This window comes from Camelina sativa, chromosome 15 (assembly GCF_030686135.1).
Source record: "Camelina sativa cultivar CO46 ecotype springtype chromosome 15, ASM3068613v1".
Classification (NCBI taxonomy): Eukaryota; Viridiplantae; Streptophyta; class Magnoliopsida; order Brassicales; family Brassicaceae; genus Camelina; species Camelina sativa.
In genome coordinates, this window is record NC_141894.1 from 3,481,307 (window position 1) to 3,501,877 (window position 20,571).

Genomic DNA, 20,571 nt, shown 5'->3' on the forward strand with positions numbered 1-20,571 from the left:
TATATTATTCAGGAACCATATATTTACAAAGAATTTTCAAAAAAATTATTATCTTATTATATTATCGAATAGTGTTCAAAATTACACTAATTCCAATTTGGAATCGGAAAAATGTATTAATTTATAAATGTTATTAATTTATCGAGTATTAATTTATAGAGGTATCACTGTATTTGGATTGTTGTCCAGAATATATTTAACCTTTTTGCATATTTTATTTATTCCCAAATATCTCTTACTTTGTGGGTTTCGTTTGTCTATGGTACTAATCCAGACTAGGTGCTCAATTATTGTTTCTTCTCTGCTCTCATTTTTTTTAATAAAAGATTTCCTATATCTTTTATGAAAAGATTCTACACATACAGTTCGACTTAATTGTGTGTGTTTTTTTGTTGGGGGAGTAAAACCAAGATAAAATGCTTAGTTGCACTATTTGAAATCTTACATTTTCTTTTAGAAATGGAAATGGTTATATATTGAGTTTTTTTTCTTTCAATTACATGTATATAATCAGGTTTGAAAATCTTGTTTCTTATCTCATATGAACAAAAGAAAGAAACCTGACACTAGCTTTCATGAATTAGCTGTAAATTTATACACATACAGTTCGACTTAATTGTGTGTGTGTGTTTTTTTTTTGTTGGGGGAGTAAAACCAAGATAAAATGCTTAGTTGCACTATTTGAAATCTTACATTTTATTTTAGAAATGGAAATGGTTATATATTGAGTTTTTTTTTTTCTTTCAATTATATGTATATAATCAGGTTTGAAAATCTTGTTTCTTATCTCATATGAACAAAAGAAAGAAACCTGAATTTATACACGCGTCTTTCGTAACCAACAAAAATTTGTTTTAACTCTATAGATAATTTTCTAGACGTACCGATTACCTTAACAAAATTTTGTATACACGAACCGACTAACATGCATATACGTACCATATTGGATTGATTACATCAACAAATGTAAACTAGCGAAAATTCTTATTAATTGTTGTAGTTCCGATAGTTTGAGAACTTTTACAACTTCAGTTACTTTTTCGACTTTAAGCAGTTTAACTCTTATATCGACTAGCTAGTTTCCCACATGAATAAAAAAATCATTGCTTGTTGTACTTTTTTTAATTTTTTTTACCTATTCTAACTGGATCGGAGTATCATTTTTAGAAGATTATATTGCTTACAAAAGGTGGACGATATAATTATGATTATTTATAGTTGTTGTAAATGTCGATTAGTTAGAGGAATGCCAAAATTTGATGTTAAGGTTTTACATTTAGATCGTATATGTTTCTGAATTCTGATGTTATTTTCCTATGTAAACTAAAGTTATCACTGTAGAATGAGAGGAAAGGCGATGGTAAAACTGGTGTAAGTAGTAGTCATCGTAATCATATGGAATTTCTAAGTGAGAGATGCGATGCCACCATGAGTTAGTTGTATCTTCAAACCTAAAAATACGTAAGAAGAAAACAGGAAATAACCGGTGACATTTAGGATCTTATCTTCTTTTGTTGAGAATCGAGTGCTGCTCAGGTTTCATCGTGGTTCAGCTCGAGAAAAAAAACTTGCGAGACTCAAATCACAAACACGATCCAACAATATTAATCATGAAAGTGGTGAACTATCTGTATGTATTTTTTTTTTTTTTTTTTTTATGTTTTTTTGTTTGGGTTTGGTTTTGTCTGATTTTAAAGGGATTATAAATTGGTTATGCACCCTTTCCATAGGTTCAGATTTGTTTTGGTGCACATAAACTATACCAATATTGCAATATTGCACACCCTTCATTAGGTGTAGGTAAACTATACCAATATTGCAATATTGGTATTAATATTGCAATATCACATTGGTTTGTCCGCCCCCATAAAAACAAAGCGGCAACAGCGTGTCAAACATTGAAATCGTAATTTACTCTCTCTCCTCTCCTCTTCTATTCTATCTCTCTCCTCACTTCTCTCTTCTATCTCTCTCCTCTCTCTTCCTCTTCTCTCTCTCTCAACAGGAGGACATAGTAGTATCTCTCTTTCATTTCTATCAAGTGGAGGATATCAACTCATTCATTATCTTTTCCTTTCTCTCTCTTTTTTCTTCTTTTCATTCAACAGAAAATAAGAGAGATCGTCTTTTCACTTCTGGAGAGAGGGAGAAAGAGCTTTAATGGCTAAGTTGGTCTTCTCGGACTGTAGCATGATAAGAACCCACCCCAGAATATGCACCACTCCCAGATCCAAGTTCCTCTCTATCAACAATAAACACAATCTAGAGATTTCGATCTGGCTTGAGTCTACATAGATGCATGATCCTATGTTCTGGCGATCAACCACGGGGTGAGGCCGGATCTGATGGACTTGCTCGTCGAAGCCAGGGAAGCTTGCTCAAACTCCCCAAGGACCGATGATGAAGGATACACCAAAGCAGATTGGGGGGGATGGGAAAAGGAGAGACGTTCTTGATTGGAATATTTGTTTCGATCTCTCGAAGGGTGGTTTTCAAGAAATGGCCTTCTCTACCACCATTAGGTAAAATAAGCTTTCCGATCTTCTTTTTACCTTTTTATTTGTTTTGTTCCTCTATTAATCTTTACTTTGTGATTCGATTATATAAAATTAAGTTACCCCTCTATCCACTATTCTTCTTCTTCTTCATGGGTTTAGATTACTAGCTATCGTAGCTAGGATCTTATTAGGGATCTTAAAATCATGTTTATGCAGAGTTTTAATTTTTGAACATGTTGTTAAGATATGCAATCAGTCAAACCTGATGTCTTTTTTTAAACAGATGCACAATTATTTAATTTAATGTTTATATTATCAAAAACATTTTCTCTTAACGTATTTACCAAATTAGGTTTTGTTTTTGTTCACTATCTAATTACACGTAAAATAGTACCGTATATTTTGATTCAAAATTAAAAAAAATACGTTTTTATTTTATTTTAAATTTGATTCTTGGCATGTTTGGTTTATAAATTATATACCCAAAATGTTTTTGAACTGTTTTAAGCCTTATTCTATCTATCATAAGTGTGCGTTACCGGGATCGATAGTAAAAGCCTATAACAAAGCCTGGCCCATAATTTTGTTGTAGGGAAACCCTAAGTTCCTGACCCTTAAGTGTACTTCTCCTCGGATTCAGTGCTAACTAAGAGAGAACACTTTTTGGTTCTCAGAGATCTCTAGTTTTCTTATTAACATTCTTGAAAGTCAAATCTCTCTATTATTCTTACGTCATAATTTCCCTTGATATATATAGAGAGCGTTTTTTCTATGAGAACATGACTTCTGTTCTTCCAAATTTTTGTTTGGGGAGATGATGTTTTTGATCCCCTTGAATTTGATATGTATGCATAGATCCTTTTGGCAATGTCTTTGATTCGTTTGAATAACCTTTTTTCGTAGTTCCTTAGGATTATACAGATCTTTGTAATTCTGTAGATTAGATCTTTGTAGTTTGTACGTATAAGAGGTCTTATTCTATAGATGATTTTTGTTCTGTTTTTTTTTGATCCGTTTAATTATTTAGGTTTACATAGAGATTACTTAGGCAGCACCAACATAATCTCTACAATAGGCATCAGTATTACACTATTACTACGTATACATATGTTTTTGTTCTGTTTTTTTCTTTTTTTTTTTTTGATCCGTTTAATTATTTAGCTCTTAGGTACTTAGGCAGCACCAATATAATCTCTATGAATTTAAATTCCACACACTAGACTAACTATGAATTTATCCTCAAATTCCACACACTAGACTAACTATGAATTACATTGATCAGTAGAAATATATATAAACTGGGCAACTGGCCCAAAAAAATAAATGATTTGTTGTTTTCAACATAGCCCATTTGGCAATCTCAATTGTTGGAAGTGAGTAAAACGTCATCGTTTGTGGGACTGGGACTAAGCTGAGGGGAGAAATAGGGTTTCGTGACGCCTTTGGTAGAGGCGATCGATTGATTCTGCTCGTGATTTGGAGGCGATCGAGCATTCTTCTCTTCAGTGACTGTCTGGTAAGTGAACTTTTTTTTAGGGATTTCATTTTAGGGATTTTGAAGCTTCCTTTTGGGTTTTGTTACTGATTCTTTCTCAGTTTGATTAGTTGAACTTCTTTTGGATTTTTAAGCTTGTTTTTGGGTTTTGTTACTGATTCTGCTCTATTTGATTAGTGAAATAGTAATTTTGGATCCGTCTTTGTTAGTTTGCTTGACACCATGTTTTGTTTTGGTTTTTTGCTTGTTTCTACTTTAAAAAAACAAAAACAGGGATAAGTAATCAAAGATGGATGAGTTTTGTGTTGATTAATATAGGGTGTGTGTGTGTAGACGATTGAGATTTGATTTGAGAGAGAGTTTTTTTCTTTTCTACAGCAAGCACAATGTCTCACCACCTTGGTCGCTTCTTCCAGTGTCCCAAGTGCTGCTGCTCTCCCAAGCCTTGCCTCTACAAGCCTGATGCCTTGGATGCATTTAGGGCTGATTTCGAGAAATACAAGGCCCAGACAAAGCTAGCCAACCATGTTACTAATGTGCAGGTGCATATGTTCTTCCTTGGATACCTTGGCTCACATTCCATTGAATATTGGCAGTATCAGAAAGCTGCAGACCACCCGTACCTGAATTCTTTTCTGAAAGAATTCAGAAAATCTTTACATTAAGTATCTGGAGAACTTTGTGCTAGCTGTGGAACTTGTTTGTTTGTCCTATGTTAAGAATCTTTTATGAGACCTATGTTTCTGTTTGAGAAGTTTGAGTATCTTGAAAACCCTATGTTTGTTGTGGAACCCTGTTTGTAGGGATTAATATGGCTTTATGAGACTTTGATCTGTGGTTTTAGAAGTTGTTCGCTGCTTTCTAAAGTTGATGCTATTTTTATAATCCCTCTGTTGAATGTGAGACCAATTCCGAATGATCATCCTTTTCTCAATGACCAAAGTCAGTCTTATTGGATTTCACCCAGCTGATCCTATTGGTTAACAATGTTCTTCTCTGGATGTAAAGCTAGGATTTGACTTTTCACTCTACTTCAAAACTATTCATTCATTCGGTTCCCATACAAGGCTACCTGAGTTGAGACTAATTTAAACGCATCAAATTATATACTTTTGTAGAGCCTCTCATAATTTGGTAAGTCAGCCTGAAAATATTAGCTAGAGAAGTCGATAAACGATGAATCTATATTAACATTGATTGATCAGAAGTTCGTTACTAACGATTTAAAAATTGCATAAACACGATGTTCAAGTTCAACCATTGGCAATGTAAAAACGGGGCCGTGTTAAGGTAAAAAAGACACCATCGAACGGTGTCGTGTGAAGGAGTTTCAGACGAAGTCGTTTCTAGGGACTAAGCTGAGGGAAATAGGGTCTCGCGAGGGCTTAGAGAGTGAGAAAGCATTCTCTGATTTTGTTGTCTACAGCGAGCGGCGATTTGCGAACTGGTCTCCTTCTGATTCTCGTCTCTCTGTGTTTCCGGTAACTTTCTCTCTATTTTTCGACCTCTCTGTTGGATTCTTTTAGCTTGTTACGGATTCTTCTCCATGACTTGGCCTTTCTAAAAGCTTCTTGTTCGACGCTCTGTAACTAAAAAAACGTTATGTTTTATGTCAAAACCAAATGTTTATGCTTCAGCTATTTATGTCTTTTATTGTTTTGCTTTATATACATCTTCTTTGTGAATTTGTTCTTCTGCTTTGATTTCTGCTGGATTTGTGAATGTCTTCTTCTGCTTGTTTCTTCTGCAGATGGCTGAGCGATTGTTACAGTCTTTTAAAAGGGTGGCTGGCAAATGTCATCCGGATTGCGTTAAAGCAAATAATGAGATAGAAGATTACGGTAAATTATCAAATCTTTGAATCTTAAGAGTAAATTTACTTTCTTTGCATTGTTAAAAGAAACTGTGATTGATTCTAACTGATACTTACTCTCGTTTTATTATAACATGTTCAATCTAATCATCTTTAAAGAATTGACGACAAGATTTTAAAATTTTGATTTCAGCTAGAGAGAGTTTGTGATTGGAATGTGCTGAGGAACACTCATTTTGGGCTCTAATAAGCCAAGCGGAGTGAGTTCGCCAGCATGGGTACTGTTCTCAATGGTTTGCCTGTACCTTGGGATAAAACTGTAAGTTCACTATCCTCACTCCTGCTTGAGTGAATAAACCATAGGTTCGGGCTTTAAGGAAGAATTGTTTGGTTTTTTTTTTCATCCCCTTAAGGAATTTAGAGGGACAGTTAAGTATGTCGGTTCTTTTTCTTAGATATCTCTTCAACTTGGGGTTGGCTAGATGAGTTATCGAACTGAAATTATCACCATTCTCGATTTGGTTATGTATTTCATTTTGGGGGTACATGTGTGTATCTGTGCCTGAGCGGTCATGGTTATTGCAGTACCTTGGGGAGGGGCTGGCACGTATAGATGAGAGCTGGGCTGCTGCACGATTTGACTCTTTTCCACATGTTGTGCATATCTTGACTTCGAATGACCGTGAAGGTGACATTCATATATTAAAGGAACAAAGTGATGTTGTGGATGAAGTTGTCCAAGCTTATCATGGTGGTTTGGTTTCAACAAGGCCATTCAAAAACTACTCCCAGGTTAACTCTTCCTACTTATTGGATATTGCTTTCGTTTTCTTCAGAAGCAGCAACCTCTGTTACCGCTTATTGTAGCACGTTTGATGTACCAAAGATGCAAATTTAATATCCATACTAAACTATGGCGGCTTCTACGATTTCTACATGTAGAATTTTCTTTTGGAAGAATACTTCGGCAGTAATTTATCTAGTAAAAATTTCATTTGTGAAAAACCTTGTTTTTGATTATCTCTCTTCTTTTGCTCTGCTTTCAGTGTTTTCCTCATCAGATCTTGCGATTATTCAGTGAGTCCACTGAAAAAATTGGCGACTTGAAGCACGATTTAGCAGAAGCAAAGCAGAGCTTGGGTGCACGCAATAAACAATTACACCAGTTGTGGTATCGTTCTGTTACATTGCGGCACATAATCTCACTTTTGGACCAAATCGAGGGCATTGCTAAGGTTGGTCGGATTAGCTGTAACATTTCGAAGTTGATTTTGTGTGGAATTGGATAGTGCGTGCTATGTATCTGCGCTGCTCTGAAGTTTTATACTTCATTTATGATTTATATGTTTCTGATGATACGTTCCCAATATTTGTACTTACTTGTTCTTTTCACTTTGGTTTACTTAAAAGAAACTGCTTTTCTGATGAAAATGTTGGCCCTGCCTCTTGAAATATGGAACAGGTTCCATCTCGTATTGAGAAGCTCATTGCCGATAAGCAGTTTTACGCTGCTATTCAAGTGTATCTCCAGTCGTCTCTGATGCTTGAGCGTGAGGGGCTTCAAACGGTAATTTACTTACTACTAGTGTTGGCAACTGTTGGAAATGAATTTCATGGTTATATTGTGGGTCTTCCCATTCTTTATTTTTTTTCTTTTCCATTTGATCTCTAGGATTGTTTAGTAATAAATCCATTGAAGGGGATATGGTATCATCAAATCTCTGTTCGGACTTTCGAATTATCGCTGTTCGAGGGATCTACTGTTCATATGGATGTTGTACTCATAGATATTCTTGTTCGTTCACCTAGGTTGGTGCTCTTCAAGATGTCAGATCTGAGCTAACTAAGTTGCGGGGAGCTCTTTTCTTCAAAATTCTAGATGGTTTGCATGCACACCTATACAATAGAGGTGAATACAGGTAGGTTTCTTCTTAGCTTCTGTAAACGAAAATTTCAGAAGCTGTGCTGCTTTTTATCCTCGATTCCAGTGGCCTGCGTGCTTAACATTGTGCCTCATCATTTCTGTTAGTGCACAATCTTCTGTTCTTGACCATGTTTATGCTGCAGTTCAGTTGCGTCAAGCATATATGAAAGGGATGATGAAGTACCAACAACAACAGCTGTTGCAGCTAGTCGAATGAGCTCACAACCACTGTCTCGTAGAACACGGACACTGAAAGGTGATACTCAGTTTGGTGTTAAAGGGCTCACAAATGGTTCATATAGAACAGCTTCTAATGATGAAAGTTGTGATTTAGCAACTTTTCCCTTCAATTGATTCTTCATGGGATATTAGGAACCTTTATTCGTGTATAAAGATTATAAAGTTTATTTTGAGTGATCAGTGTTTAACAATTGTCTGTTTAGTTTCGATTCTCCATACTTACGGCTTGATTGTTAATATTGAGATTACCATACTTCATCATTTCCTAATCATTATGTGGAGATTCTTCTTGTAAAATTCCTTCATTAGAATATTTTTCGATAAAAGAAACTACACTGTAAATTGATTATTGCAGAAGCTGCTTTGTTCTGGAAATATGAAATATACGTTGCTTATTTTGGTATTTCCATGACCCCAAAGTCTTTAATCGCCAGTTCGCCATGCATGTGTTTGTTCGCCAGTTCGCTAATGTTTGTAACTTTTATCACATTGTGTTTTTTAGTTCATCATTTGATGGACATGATGAAGAGGACTCCGTAGAACATGATGAAGCCACCACGGATAGTGTCAGGAATGGCACTGATAGTAAATTGCTTGCTTACCACCTTCCGCCTTGGCTTTCTGATTCCACTCCGGACGAGTTTATAGTATGTGTTTGTGAAGCAGTCATAAAGCATATTTTCTCTCCATTTTTTTCAGTCTCATGACATTGCTTTTCTTTTGTTTCAGGAAGCAGTAAGAACTAAGAAAGAGTGATGATCCACTGCATGTGAAGTATCTACAGACCCTTGTTCAGTGTCTCTGCATGCTTGGCAAAGTTGCAGCTGCTGGTGCTATCATATGGTTGGCTTTCTAAAAAATTTCATAGTTTTCTGTAAATGGTTATAGAAATGCTACTGTTCCTGTTTTACCGCTAGATATAGTTAATAGAAAATTCACTTCTTTAATGCCTCTTAGTTTTAGATCGCTAGTAGATGGCCTCATTTCGTTAGTTAACTTGTCACCCCAGTCATCACTAGATACTATCTTTATCAGATGTATATGTGTAATATTTGGGACCAGTGAACCTTTATCATTCTTGAATTTAAAGATGAATGGATCCAGCTCTTCATTCAAGTTGCTTCATGGCAGATTGTACATTCCGTCTTAGAAATTGTGAACTTTTCTGAGTTATGTTTCTGTGTACTTTTGCAGCCAAAAACTTCGACCCACAATTCATCAGATCATAATATCCAAGATTAAAGCCCATGTGGAGACTACGAATTTGTCAAAGTCCGCCTGTAGTCAGGGTGATCCGAGTGCAGCTGCCGGATTGCATTTTATCAAAGGACAGTCAGAGGCCTACAGGTTAGCAAAAGAGAAACCTCAAAATGGGATATCAAATTCAGGAACTCACCTGGCTGTGAGCCCTGTTTCGCCTCTTATGGCTCCTGGAGGCAAAGCGCAGGCTGCAGCAAAAGAACTTCTTGACTCGATTTTAGATACTATTGTCAAGATATTTGGTGAGAAATTCAACTCTCAAACTCATCTCAATAAACAATTTTCCATAGTCAAGAAAGCTCAAAATTTATGTTACTGTTGCTTTTATAGAAAATCATGTTGTTATTGGAGAGCTTTTGGAGTTGAAGGCTTCGCAACATGACATTAACACACCAAAGTCATTGCCTACTGATGTGAATTGGAACACCGAGTCTGAAGCATCCCAAGCTACTGGAGGCTATACTATCAGTTTTCCCTTGACAATCTTACAGGTCCGCTTATCATATTCGAAATTACTATTTTGCCGTGAAGCTAAATGTTTATGAAACTACGTTGAACTATTGGGTTATACTTAAGCTTGTTAAAACTCTATGTGTTGATGATGAAGAGTGAATGCCAACAACTCATATGTGAGATTCTACGAGCAACTCCAGAAGCTGCAAAAACTGCTAAGCTTGCAAAGAAGGCTCTAAAGAAAGACAAAAGGCAAGTGACCCACTAGCATTGGTAGTTGATACATTTACCCAGATGGTTTTCTCATTATCATGTAGACGTTTAAGATTTTGTTCTGAAAGGCTTGGTTTCCAAGAACAAGCTTGTTTGTGTTGGGCTGTGAATCTCCTGGTGTGGTCATTCGATAATGTAGGGAGGATGTTAGAGTTGAGAATTCTTCCGATGATCGGATGAAAAGGTTTTTACGAAAAATAAGTCTGAAGATTTGTCATTTAGGTTTCTTCTCAGCGCACTATATAGTTGAGCCTTGAAGAGTATAACACAGATTTGAAATTTGTGGTTGCTGGATCTTTAGTCTGTCTGAGGATGTTGAAATTTAGATATCCTTATAAATGTCAATATAGGAAATAGTTCACACGTTGTTTAACATACAAAACATGTCGCATTCTCTGCCCGCATCATAGTGCTTTGCAAGGGTATTTGTAATATATGCATGTGAAGCTCTGCAGTTTAGTTACTAGTATTTATGCTTGTTTGATTATGTTGGTCTGCAGGGATGCACCTGAAGATGGCTAACATTTACCTTTCGGTTTACAGATGCAACTGTATCGATTTCTAATCAGGGTAATAATCAATCATCCTGACTTTCTTTAGCTAGAACACCTTTGGTGGACTTAATGACGTTATCTGCTGATGGCAGGAGCTGATCTCATTCGTCAAGGTTGGGGAAAGAGGGCTCCAAATGCATCACTGGAAGGTTACGGATCTGCAGCTGTTTTGCCTGAACAAGGATTATATATAGCTGCATCTATTTACCGGCCTGTCCTTCAGGTTTAGATTCTGGTTGATCTAACCATTCTCATTCAATGTCAAAATTCTAGTAGACTAATGATCTATGTGGCTTGCAGTTTACAGGTAAAATGACCTCAATGTTGCCCAAAAAGCATTCCCAGCTTGTGTAAGTTCAAAATTTCCACTTGTCTTTGAAGGCTGTCATCCTGGCACAGCTAAACACCTTGCTCACTGTCCAAAATGAATGTTAAATTATTGTTTTCTCAAGTTGTGAGACATCGCCAGTATTTTCACCATAATTTCAATACTTGATGCAGGAATGATGGATTGCTTACATTCACTGAGAACTTTGTGAAGGACCACCTGTTACCTGAAAATGTTTGTGGACTACAGGAGAGGCGTACAACAAGCTATATCAAGTAACCCCCATAAACTATAAGAGATTTGATTATAGAGTTTTTTTGTTGCTATTTTAGGGTAATTATTTTCTAAAGTATACTCAGAATTGCATCTTGAAAGGTGAGCTGTTAGTTAGGGCCCTAAAGACTTGGAGATTTGACATCACAAGGTGGTCACTGAAGCATTTGCTCGTAAAACTAACTGAATTGGTCTACCAATATGGCATCTTTATGTAAAGTTAAAGCATCTTTGAGATTTGTTGCAGATATCTTCAAAGATTCCTACTTCCTAGGCATGAAATATACTATAGAAATATTTATATTTCACTAATTTATAAAACAAAGTACAAGTAATGTCGGTGTGTAATTCTGCATAAAGTCAAGGTTAAAAACCCATGGTTCTCAAAATTATTTTGCAGGCGCTGCCGCATTTCGTCCCCGTGCACATACAAGTACTACTTACACCCCAACCGTAGTAAAAGGCCGACCTATCTTACAAGGTCTTTTGGCAATAGATCTCCTTGCAAAAGAGGCAAGTCGTCTATGCATTTAAAACTGCAAGCTACTTTTTATATTTTTGACCTTTCGAAAATAATGGATCAGTGTAGTGGTCACTTCCAATTCATCATTTAATACATTTTTGTGTTTCCAAGTTTCAAGATATATCTGTTCTGATGAAAGTACTTGCTCTTCAAATTTATAGGTTCTTGGCTGGGCTCAAGCCATGCCTAAATTTGCTTCTGACCTTGTGAAGTATGTTCAGACATTTCTTGAGAGGACATTTGAAAGATGTCGAACATCATACATGGAGGCATGGATCTTCCTCCTTTCTTATTCGTTGTCCTCTTCATTTGACTCTTCTAATCTGTTTGGCATCTGGTTTAGGGGTTTGCGTGATATAGCCCGAAATCTTACACTAAAAAGTAGTTTTGCTAGCGTAATGTGATTTTAAAAATTTAACTGGAGGTGGATAAATTAGATGATATGACTGTGGTTTTATAGTCTACAATGATTAAGGTGTTGCTTAAGATGAATAGAAAAGGTGAACATCGTGAAACCAGCTAGTGTTCAGTTTGGGCTATGTGAAAACTGAGTAGCTATGCTGCTTTAGGCTTTTGACATCGTCTTGTATAGCCTACGGTGCTGGTGTAAGTTATTTTACCAGCGTGTGAGAATGTAGCAGAACTTGGCATTAAGTGCTTAGACACAATAATCCTGAGAATTATGATTCAAACAGAGATGTGGAAGAATATGAAGTTAGCCAGTTTTCAATGCACCTTTTCCCCATCTTTGATTAAAAGTTGCATTTTCTTACACTATTTCTGACCATAGGTTTCATTGTTAAAATTTCAGGCTGTTCTAGAGAAGCTCAGTTACATGCTCATTGGGAGGCATGATATTGAGAAATTGATACGGCGAGTGCTTATTTGCCATCTCCGCTTGGTCATGCTGGTTCTCACTCTGAGGCTGTTTCGACTGACGTAGAACTCTGAGGCTATTTTTGAGCTTGCGACCTATCAAGCAGGTAAAGATATTTGCTGTCTGAAACTTATTCTAGTAAAAAAAAGTCATTCGGTGAACTGACTGGTTTCTTACAAACTAATGTTCTAACAAATAGGGAGGTAATTTTGTAATTTAAAGAGAAATATTGAAGTTCCAATTATTTGGATTGGATTGTGAGTACTTCTTGGTACGAAATTGAAGTTATGTTGATCCTTTCCAAGATTAGCGCATGCTGCAAAGCCTTGTATAGATTGGTGGAAAAAGTAGAACTATGTTGGATTCAGTAGTTTTCACTTCTCTGGATTGTAGTATTAAGACTACAAAATATCAAAATTACATCAAGAGATTAAAAGAATCCCTGAAATTATTGAGATTCCCAAAGATTTGACCAAATATTCCAATTTTTCACAGAGAGTTTCCATCAAACCGAATTTAAACCTTCCAGTCCCCTTCCTGTACAGTTGCAAGACCACTCGCTAGCTCTCCTTTTGATTTAAAGAAGCAAATACACCCTACGAATATACATTGTGATTATAACAACAAGCAAGAGCTCATTCAACAAAAGTGAAATCGCAGAATCACAAAAACATAAGAGGCTCGAGACGATATCAGATCTGGAGAGACTTAGAATCCCCCTCGCATCTTCTCCCTAAGTGAGGGTTCCTTGTACGATTTGATTATATCAGCAGCTTTCCTTGAAGGTCTTCCAACTGTTGTTTTTCTCATCTCCTCTGATTCATCGCCTGCTGGTTTGTTCTTTGATTCTCCCTTAACCTCCATTGAAACTGTACACGGCATCGGACTAAGATTCATCAACAATGTCATCATGCAAAGGCGGATCTGCGGTTTCTTTGATGGGTCTTTGAGGTTTAACGTTTGCAGATTGTCTTCCTGAAGAGACTCTGTCAAAGTATACCATTAATATATCAGACTCAAGTCTCAAATCTTTAATTAATCAGAATACAGAGATTGTATCTATCACTTCCCAGTTGTCTCTCTCATGTCATGTGATTCGACTGCTTCAGGTTTAGAAGCCGTAGACTGTTCGCTTGCAGAGCATCTGAAATGACGTCCATAAAAAAAAACATGGAAGTACTTTTGGTTTATGAAGAATAAGTTATCAATCAAGAGTGAATAAAGGAAGAATATGCGCTGCTTCTACAAACCCGGCATTTGCAGTAATCTCTTGATCGTCATGTAAACCATTCAAGTTTTAAATAACGCCCAGATCTTGGATATTAAACATCGTAGACCTTATAACCAAACACAATTACAATATTATAAATATCCATATATATAATATTCTCCGATTGATATAGATATTTAGAAGATTTATTTCATATTAATTTTTTTATTCTCCTATCATCTCCTTTTGATTTTAAATTTTAAATGTAGTGAATCATCATATAATGCATAAGCTAATGAAAATATTTATTTTCTGCATATATTGTGATTTGAATTTTTTTAAACAAACATATACTCCCTCTGTTTCATAATAAGTGTCATTCTGAGACTTTGCACACAAATTAAGAAAATATATGAAAATATCTCTTATACCCTTAAAATTGAAATTGACTCTTGATATTCTTCAATATATATGAGGTTAAAGTTGGAAATTTATACTTAATTTTACATTGAAAATCTAAAATGACACTTATTTTGAAACAAAAAAATCAGGCTAGAATGACACTCTTTGTGAAACAGAGGGAGTATTACTGAATTAATATAGTAAATTTACCGTATATGGTAAATTATAAAACTTTAAGAAGTTTATAATTTATAACGGATATATCTGAATTTAATAAATATATTGAATTTAATAAAATATACTAATATATAGCTGAAATGATGCTTAGTTTCCGTAATTATTAATAAAAAAATGTTGTATGTTAAAGGTTATCTCGTCTTTGATCATACGGTAAAAGCGCATAGGGAGAGGTGCATGAAAGAGGAGCATGAAAAAGTGAAGAAGGAATTAGGATTAGAATAGTAAATGTGTGTTTAAGATTGGAAGAATCAAAAATAAGAAATGTCTATGATTGTGTTTCCTTTTGTTGGGATATATGTTAATTAATAACATATGGATATCTATATATACATTTTTAGTACATTTTTGTTCTACCCTTTAAGTTTAATTTATTTAAAAACTTATTTACAAAACTGATCCCTACATATTTGCACAAAATAACATTAAGTTAAATATGGAAAATCAAAATCGATCACACTAATTGAATATTCCTAATCGATCACAATAACTACATAAAATCAATTATTTCCTAAATTATCTCTCCTAATTAACTAAAATATTCCTAAACATAATTTTTCATAAAATATCTTTAGGAAATCAGTTTATGTTTTCCTTTTTAACTTAAAATATTTAAATGTTTTTGTGAAAAAGAAAATAATAATCAAAATCGTAATAAGTAAATATTTCTATCTCACCAAAAAAAGCTAAATATTTCTACAAAATCCTAAAATACTGCAAATAGAAACTAACTAAAACACACATAACTATTTAATTAGATATTCCTTATGTAAATATTTAATATTTGGAATTATTTCATCAAATTTTTTTGATACCTCACCAATATTTACTCAATTTGACACACTAACACAATAAATAACCTATGAACTCAATCTACCAAATAACCTCATTTGTATTTTGTTATTAGTTTTTTTTTTTCAATTCATCTATGCTAGAAAATAATAGATTTCTTCACAATTTGCATCACTAATACATACTTCTTATTTTATTTTTGCAGCTCAATTGTAATCATGACAATAAGAGTGGGATTGGTGCATCAAAAGGTATGTCCACCTGATTTTTTTTTTTTTTTTTTAAATTATGCTACAGATTTCTTTACCAGCTAAACCAAAAAAACTATCATTTTGGTCATGAACATCATGGTGATAATAAATTTCTAATCCAAATCTTAAAGTACTGATTAACACTCAAACACCCAAATATTCATAAACCAAAATGACAAAATTTTGGGTTAATGACGTTATACTATATAAATATGTTTACTAAATAAATAATTTAAATTCTTGACATGTTCTATTAAATATTAAAATACATTTAATTTTTTCAAATAAATCTTACTATTTTCAACTGAACTAGCATAAGTTCAAAATAAAATAAAAATTAAAAATACATAAAATATGTTCTATAACAGTTAAAAGTATTAAAAAAAACATAATCTAATATAGGTGAAACATATATAAAATAGTAAGAATAAAGAAGTCAATTCATTTTGTAATGTTTTTATAAAACATATGATATATATTTATGATACTATGAATTATATTTACTATGTTTTGTAATGTTTTTTAATGTTTTGTAATACTATGAATTATATTTATGTTTATTTCATGCGGGAGTTCAAGAATTTATGTTTTCGTCCGGTTCCCTCCCGTTTTCAGTCGAAAATACAAATTTTTCTCATATCCGGAATGTCCCATATTGGGAATACTTTATGTTATGCATCGAAAATTTGAGAACGGGTGTAAGTCATAATGGAACTTGACAAAACGAAAAGAGAGTTACGACCATCCTAAATATTTGTATATGTTTCAAATGGGTTTTCATCGCTGTTAGCGGTTATATATCCAATTTGATAGTTCACAAATTTAATAGAATCTAACCAATCATTTATTGGATTTAGTTTGTTACCAGTCCAACTGTTATGTTGTTCCAAATTTTAAGGTGCTCGTGAAATTATTATTATTTTAAATTGTCAAACATTAATAAACCAAACCAAATATCAAACTAAAAAATCTCAATTAGTATAAGTTTAATTATATATACAAAATTAATTTTATGTGCGGGTCCGAACCTAGTTCTCTTTAAATTCCAAACCAATAAACCCCTAGAGCTTATGTCTAAAGTCTAAAACAAACACACTGATTTCGAATTAAAAAAAAATTAAAAAATAAAAATTCAGATCTTCTTCTTCCACTTCATCTCTCTCTCTCCCTCCTCTCTTCGTTTCAATTTACAGAGGGCAATATCACGAACGGCTTGGTACCTCCGTCCTCGAATTGACGGTTTTGGAGGTGCGAATAATCCTGAGCATAGGGCTTTACTTCTTTGGTAGTGGATTTGTCATTTGCGGGCATCAATCAGCAAATGGGAAACGCGTCGGAGAATTTCGATATTGAGGATCTCAAGTCTTACGGAGACGATTTAATCAGTTTATTGCGTGTTAAGAATGATTTTGATGAGATCTCTCAAAGTTCCGAGCATTTAAATTCTCTCAATTTCGCTTGTGACGAGGATTACACTGACATACATGCCTCTATTCAAGGTCAGTTTTTTTCTTTTTTTTTTCCCCGATTTGGTTTTTCAGATAATTTATAAGATGAAGAACCTGGATTTTAGCTAGAGCTTGTTTGGTGTTAGATTGAGTCAGCAATTTTGGTTTTAGATTGTAAGAAGAAGCTCGATGTTTGTAAGAAGAAAACGGAGGAAGCGTATTTAGATGTTGCGGCTGAAGATGAGATTGAACGTCTTCAGAAAGAGCTTGACGAAGAGATTGAACGGGAGTGCAAACTTAAAGACGAGCTTAGATAAGTGAAGTTGTTATTCTAGTCTAATGATTTAGAGTGAGTGACATGGAAAATATAAATCTTTGTTTTATTTATTTGTGTCAATACAGTGGTCGCTGATGAACTCAATGACCTGAATGCTCAGTTGGATTCAATTGCTGAACATAAGAACTCCACAAAGAGAAAAGCGCGGGACAACTTGAGAGATGAGTAAGATCCACAAACCCCCATTGTTGATAATGATTTTGCTTGTTGTGAATGTTTCGTTACATTTTGTTTATCTTCCCATTCTATTTTTTCTGCAGGAAAAAGCTATCTATGTATGCTTCTGTCACGCAAGTTATACCGGACATTGATGATCCTTCAAAGATCTCAGGCTGTATCCTTCATCATCACTCTATTATTCTCTCAACTTTGTCTTAGTCATATATGACTTATTCAGTTGTATACTATGGTGTTTTGAATCCTTGATTTTGGAAAACATTATAGATATGGTAGATCGTGAAAAGAGGGTCATCGAGAAGTTTCAGTTCGAGACAAATGAGATGACGGCCTACGAGACATGTAACAGTATCTGGAGCATCATCAACAAGCTATAGATAGACCTTGACACCAGTTAGTTTGGATGATATCTCTGTCTGATCAGTCTTGGTTCTAGATTACCAACCAAAAAACCTCTCTAGTCTATACCTATAGTTTCGTAGATGTAAACACTTTATGTTTCGTTAACATCACCTTGGTTGCAACCAATTGAAAACATGTATTTAAGTTCATGTTCATCTCCACAATAAAAAACGCTACAATTAAGGTCACCAAAACAATAGCAGACTGTATCATGAATTCTAGATAAATGTACTTCTATGCGCCACTTACTCACTTACATCATCAGTTGCACTAAACATAATGGATTTTCTGGAGAAAGTTGAATAAAAAGAACTATAAAAAATGGAAACTGATCGGCCACGCTCTCAAAAGATGCTCTCTGGCGTAGATCTCGAGGAATGCTCATCTTCTTCCTGGTTTGCTTCCCTTGACCAATCTCAACCTCTCTTCCACCGGTTCTCCACCGCATGAAACTGCTCTCGCCGCCGTCTTTCCAAAGTTACTTCCTTACGCTTTTTTATGGATAATTTCCTCCATCAAAAAGCTGTTCGTGATGGCAAGTGGAGAGACCAACCGGCTAGTCTTTGTCCTCGCTCTCACCGGGAGAGATCTAAAAACCTTCTAGCTAATGCTAAGAATTTTGCTAACGGGTGTCCTTCTACTTTGAGAAATTACCAAGAAACTCTAGCTTTGGCTAAGATTATTCGTCATGTTTTAAATCAGAAAAGTCACAAGAAGTTATCGATAGACTTTATTTGCTCAAGGATTTTAATGCCACCGGCCAAGTATCATGGTCCGATACTTGGTTATCTAGACCTGGTTGTCAGCTGTCCAGACCCAGTGGTTGATTCTCAAGATCTGGTAGTTGGGTGTCAAGATCTAGTGGTCGATTCTCCTGATCTGGTGGTTACTTATCAAGATATGGTGGTTGATTTTCAAAATAGGGTGGTCGGAGTTAATTCTTATGCTGTCTTTTGCAATATTGCACTCAGCCGAGACCCTCTTTCGCTGAGATCTTCCTTCACTCTCCACTGGTTGTATCTTACACCAGTGAGCTCCTTTTTCGGCAACTTCCACTTGCTGCATCTTACAATGGTGGCTTCAGCTTTGTCAGAACAGCTAGACCTAAAATCGAATGCAAATTTCTTGCTGAACCCTTCAACCATCTCATATCGCCGGTCAACACCGAGTACTAAACTGCCTCCCACACCAGTTTCACGATGCTGTCCTCCGTTCTTTTTTGGAGTGAAAATCTGGTACACTAAAATCATGTCTTGGCCCTTTCACGGCCCAATACAAAATAGCTACCGAAAATTCTCCTTGGGTGATCCACCAAAAGTAAAGTCACGCGGTAATGTTCGGTCACCGAGGCAAAAAATTCAAACAAACATAGCCATTTTCCTTCTTAATGAAGTGCTTAAATTGCTAGAGTCCATAATCACTCAAACCAGTATTGTTAGTACGGTGGGGTTTTATTCTCCCTCCGGAACTAATAAATGAGGACAATAACATGGAATTATCAAGGGGCGGGAGCCAAATTGACTCGTCGTCGACTGCGTGAGCTGTGTCGGATATACTCACCAGGTTTTTTATTTCTGTCGGAAACTAAGAATGACAAGTACTATCTGCAAGAAGTGCAAGATGATCTAGGTTTTGATAATCTTCGAACCGTTGAGCCAGAGGGCGCTAGTGGCGGTTTAGCTTTATTGTATTCAAATGATTATCCGGTTAAGTTCTTGTTGTTAGATGACCGGTTAATCGATATTGAAACAATTATTAATGGAAATCGTGTCTTAATGACATTTATTTACGGTGACCCTGTCCCTGCAAATCGTGAATATGTATGGGAAAGATTAATGCGTATTGGAGTTGCAAGATCAGAACCCTGGTTTATTATTGGGGACTTCAATGAAATAATAGGGAACCATGAAAAAAGAGGAGGAAAAAAAAGATCAGAATCCTCATTTCTACCTTTTAGAGCTATGATTGATTCATGTGGTCTAATTGATTTTCCTTACCAAGGAAACCAATTTTCATGGATTGGTCAGCGGTCAAATGGTAAGATTCGGTGTCGCTTAGATAGAGCCATGGGAAACGAAGAGTGGCACAATTTATTTTCCCACACTAATGTGGAGTATATGAAGATGTGGGGTTCAGACCATCGTCCCCTCCTTGCATCTATTCTTACACGTCCAAAAAAGTTTTTGAGAAGGTTTATGTTTGACAAGCGTTGGATAGATAAGCCAGGCCTCAAAGATGCGGTGATAGATGGATGGGGAGGGGACGACAATTTTGTCGACCGATCCATCCTGAAAAAAATTCAAAACTGTAAAAGAGCAATCTCCATTTGGAAGAAAAATAATCAAACAAACTTAGAAAAACTTATTAAGGAACTTCAAGATAAGATTGATGTGGCATATGGAGATGATCAAGCATCGTCGGAGACTCTCCTCAACCTAAAATGGCGACTCTGCGAAGCTTATAGGGAAGAGGAAGCATATTGGCACCAAAAAAGCAGAGAACTGTGGCTTGCAGAAGGAGACCAAAATACAAAATTCTTCCACGCTTCAACAAAACAAAGAAGGGCAAGGAACAAGATCACTGGCATCCTTAATCAACTTGGAGTTTGGGTTGATACAGAAGAAGGAATAGAAAAAGTTGCAGTAGAGTATTTTGACAATCTCTTTTCATCCTCGAATGCGAGTGACCCTACACCGGCCATTAAGGATGTACCAACTTTGGTCACACCTGCTATGAATGAGCATCTCACAAAAGAAATCTCAGAAGAAGAAGTCAAACGAGCTTTGTTCTCCCTGAATCCGGAG

The 20,571-nt window shown here is 35.4% G+C and overlaps 1 protein-coding gene and 2 pseudogenes across 6 annotated transcripts; 2 read left to right on the forward strand and 1 right to left on the reverse strand.

Annotated features, from left to right (window-relative positions):
• Positions 1 to 5,290: 5,290 nt before the first annotated feature.
• On the forward strand, positions 5,291 to 12,768 carry LOC104745041 (exocyst complex component SEC8-like; annotated as a pseudogene). The gene is made up of 20 exons (XR_015582024.1): positions 5,291 to 5,474; positions 5,744 to 5,834; positions 6,000 to 6,125; positions 6,392 to 6,598; positions 6,868 to 7,041; positions 7,269 to 7,373; positions 7,616 to 7,725; positions 7,874 to 8,051; positions 8,471 to 8,617; positions 8,707 to 8,813; positions 9,165 to 9,472; positions 9,561 to 9,721; positions 9,838 to 9,935; positions 10,457 to 10,526; positions 10,603 to 10,733; positions 10,811 to 10,860; positions 11,012 to 11,113; positions 11,512 to 11,624; positions 11,796 to 11,903; positions 12,446 to 12,768. The product of XR_015582024.1 is annotated as an exocyst complex component SEC8-like (transcript).
• Positions 12,769 to 13,081: 313 nt separating this feature from the next.
• Positions 13,082 to 13,841, reverse strand: LOC104745043 (SHUGOSHIN 1 pseudogene; annotated as a pseudogene). The gene is made up of 3 exons (XR_015582593.1): positions 13,762 to 13,841; positions 13,571 to 13,655; positions 13,082 to 13,499 (listed from the first exon to the last, which is right to left on the reverse strand). The product of XR_015582593.1 is annotated as an SHUGOSHIN 1 pseudogene (transcript).
• A 2,632-nt stretch (positions 13,842 to 16,473) lies between these two features.
• Positions 16,474 to 17,955, forward strand: LOC104745044 (kinetochore protein SPC24 homolog). Of its 4 annotated transcripts, none has more exons than XR_015582022.1 (5): positions 16,474 to 16,902; positions 17,023 to 17,168; positions 17,254 to 17,353; positions 17,449 to 17,522; positions 17,633 to 17,955. XR_015582022.1 is itself a non-coding variant. In XM_087488030.1 (5 exons), coding segments are annotated over exons 2-5 (285 nt in total). In that variant the 5' UTR covers positions 16,476 to 16,902; positions 16,998 to 17,167; the 3' UTR covers positions 17,743 to 17,955. The 4 variants fall into 4 exon arrangements, 3 of the variants coding, with proteins under 3 accessions (XP_087344156.1, XP_087344155.1, XP_010464505.1); XM_087488030.1 differs by having other exon boundaries at positions 16,476 to 16,902; positions 16,998 to 17,168; XM_087488029.1 differs by having other exon boundaries at positions 16,501 to 16,902; positions 17,023 to 17,164; positions 17,252 to 17,353.
• The last annotated feature ends 2,616 nt before the right edge of the window (positions 17,956 to 20,571 follow it).

What these genes read in the sequence shown, in the direction of transcription:
- LOC104745044 (XM_087488029.1), top strand. Translation starts at nt 16,725, where the DNA reads ATGGGAAACGCGTCGGAGAATTTCGATATTGAGGATCTCAAGTCTTAC. An exon ending in CATACATGCCTCTATTCAAG is followed by an intron (nt 16,903 to 17,022) that starts GTCAGTTTTTTT and finishes TTTTGGTTTTAG; the next exon opens with ATTGTAAGAAGAAGCTCGAT. An exon ending in AAACTTAAAGACGAGCTTAG is followed by an intron (nt 17,165 to 17,251) that starts ATAAGTGAAGTT and finishes TTGTGTCAATAC; the next exon opens with AGTGGTCGCTGATGAACTCA.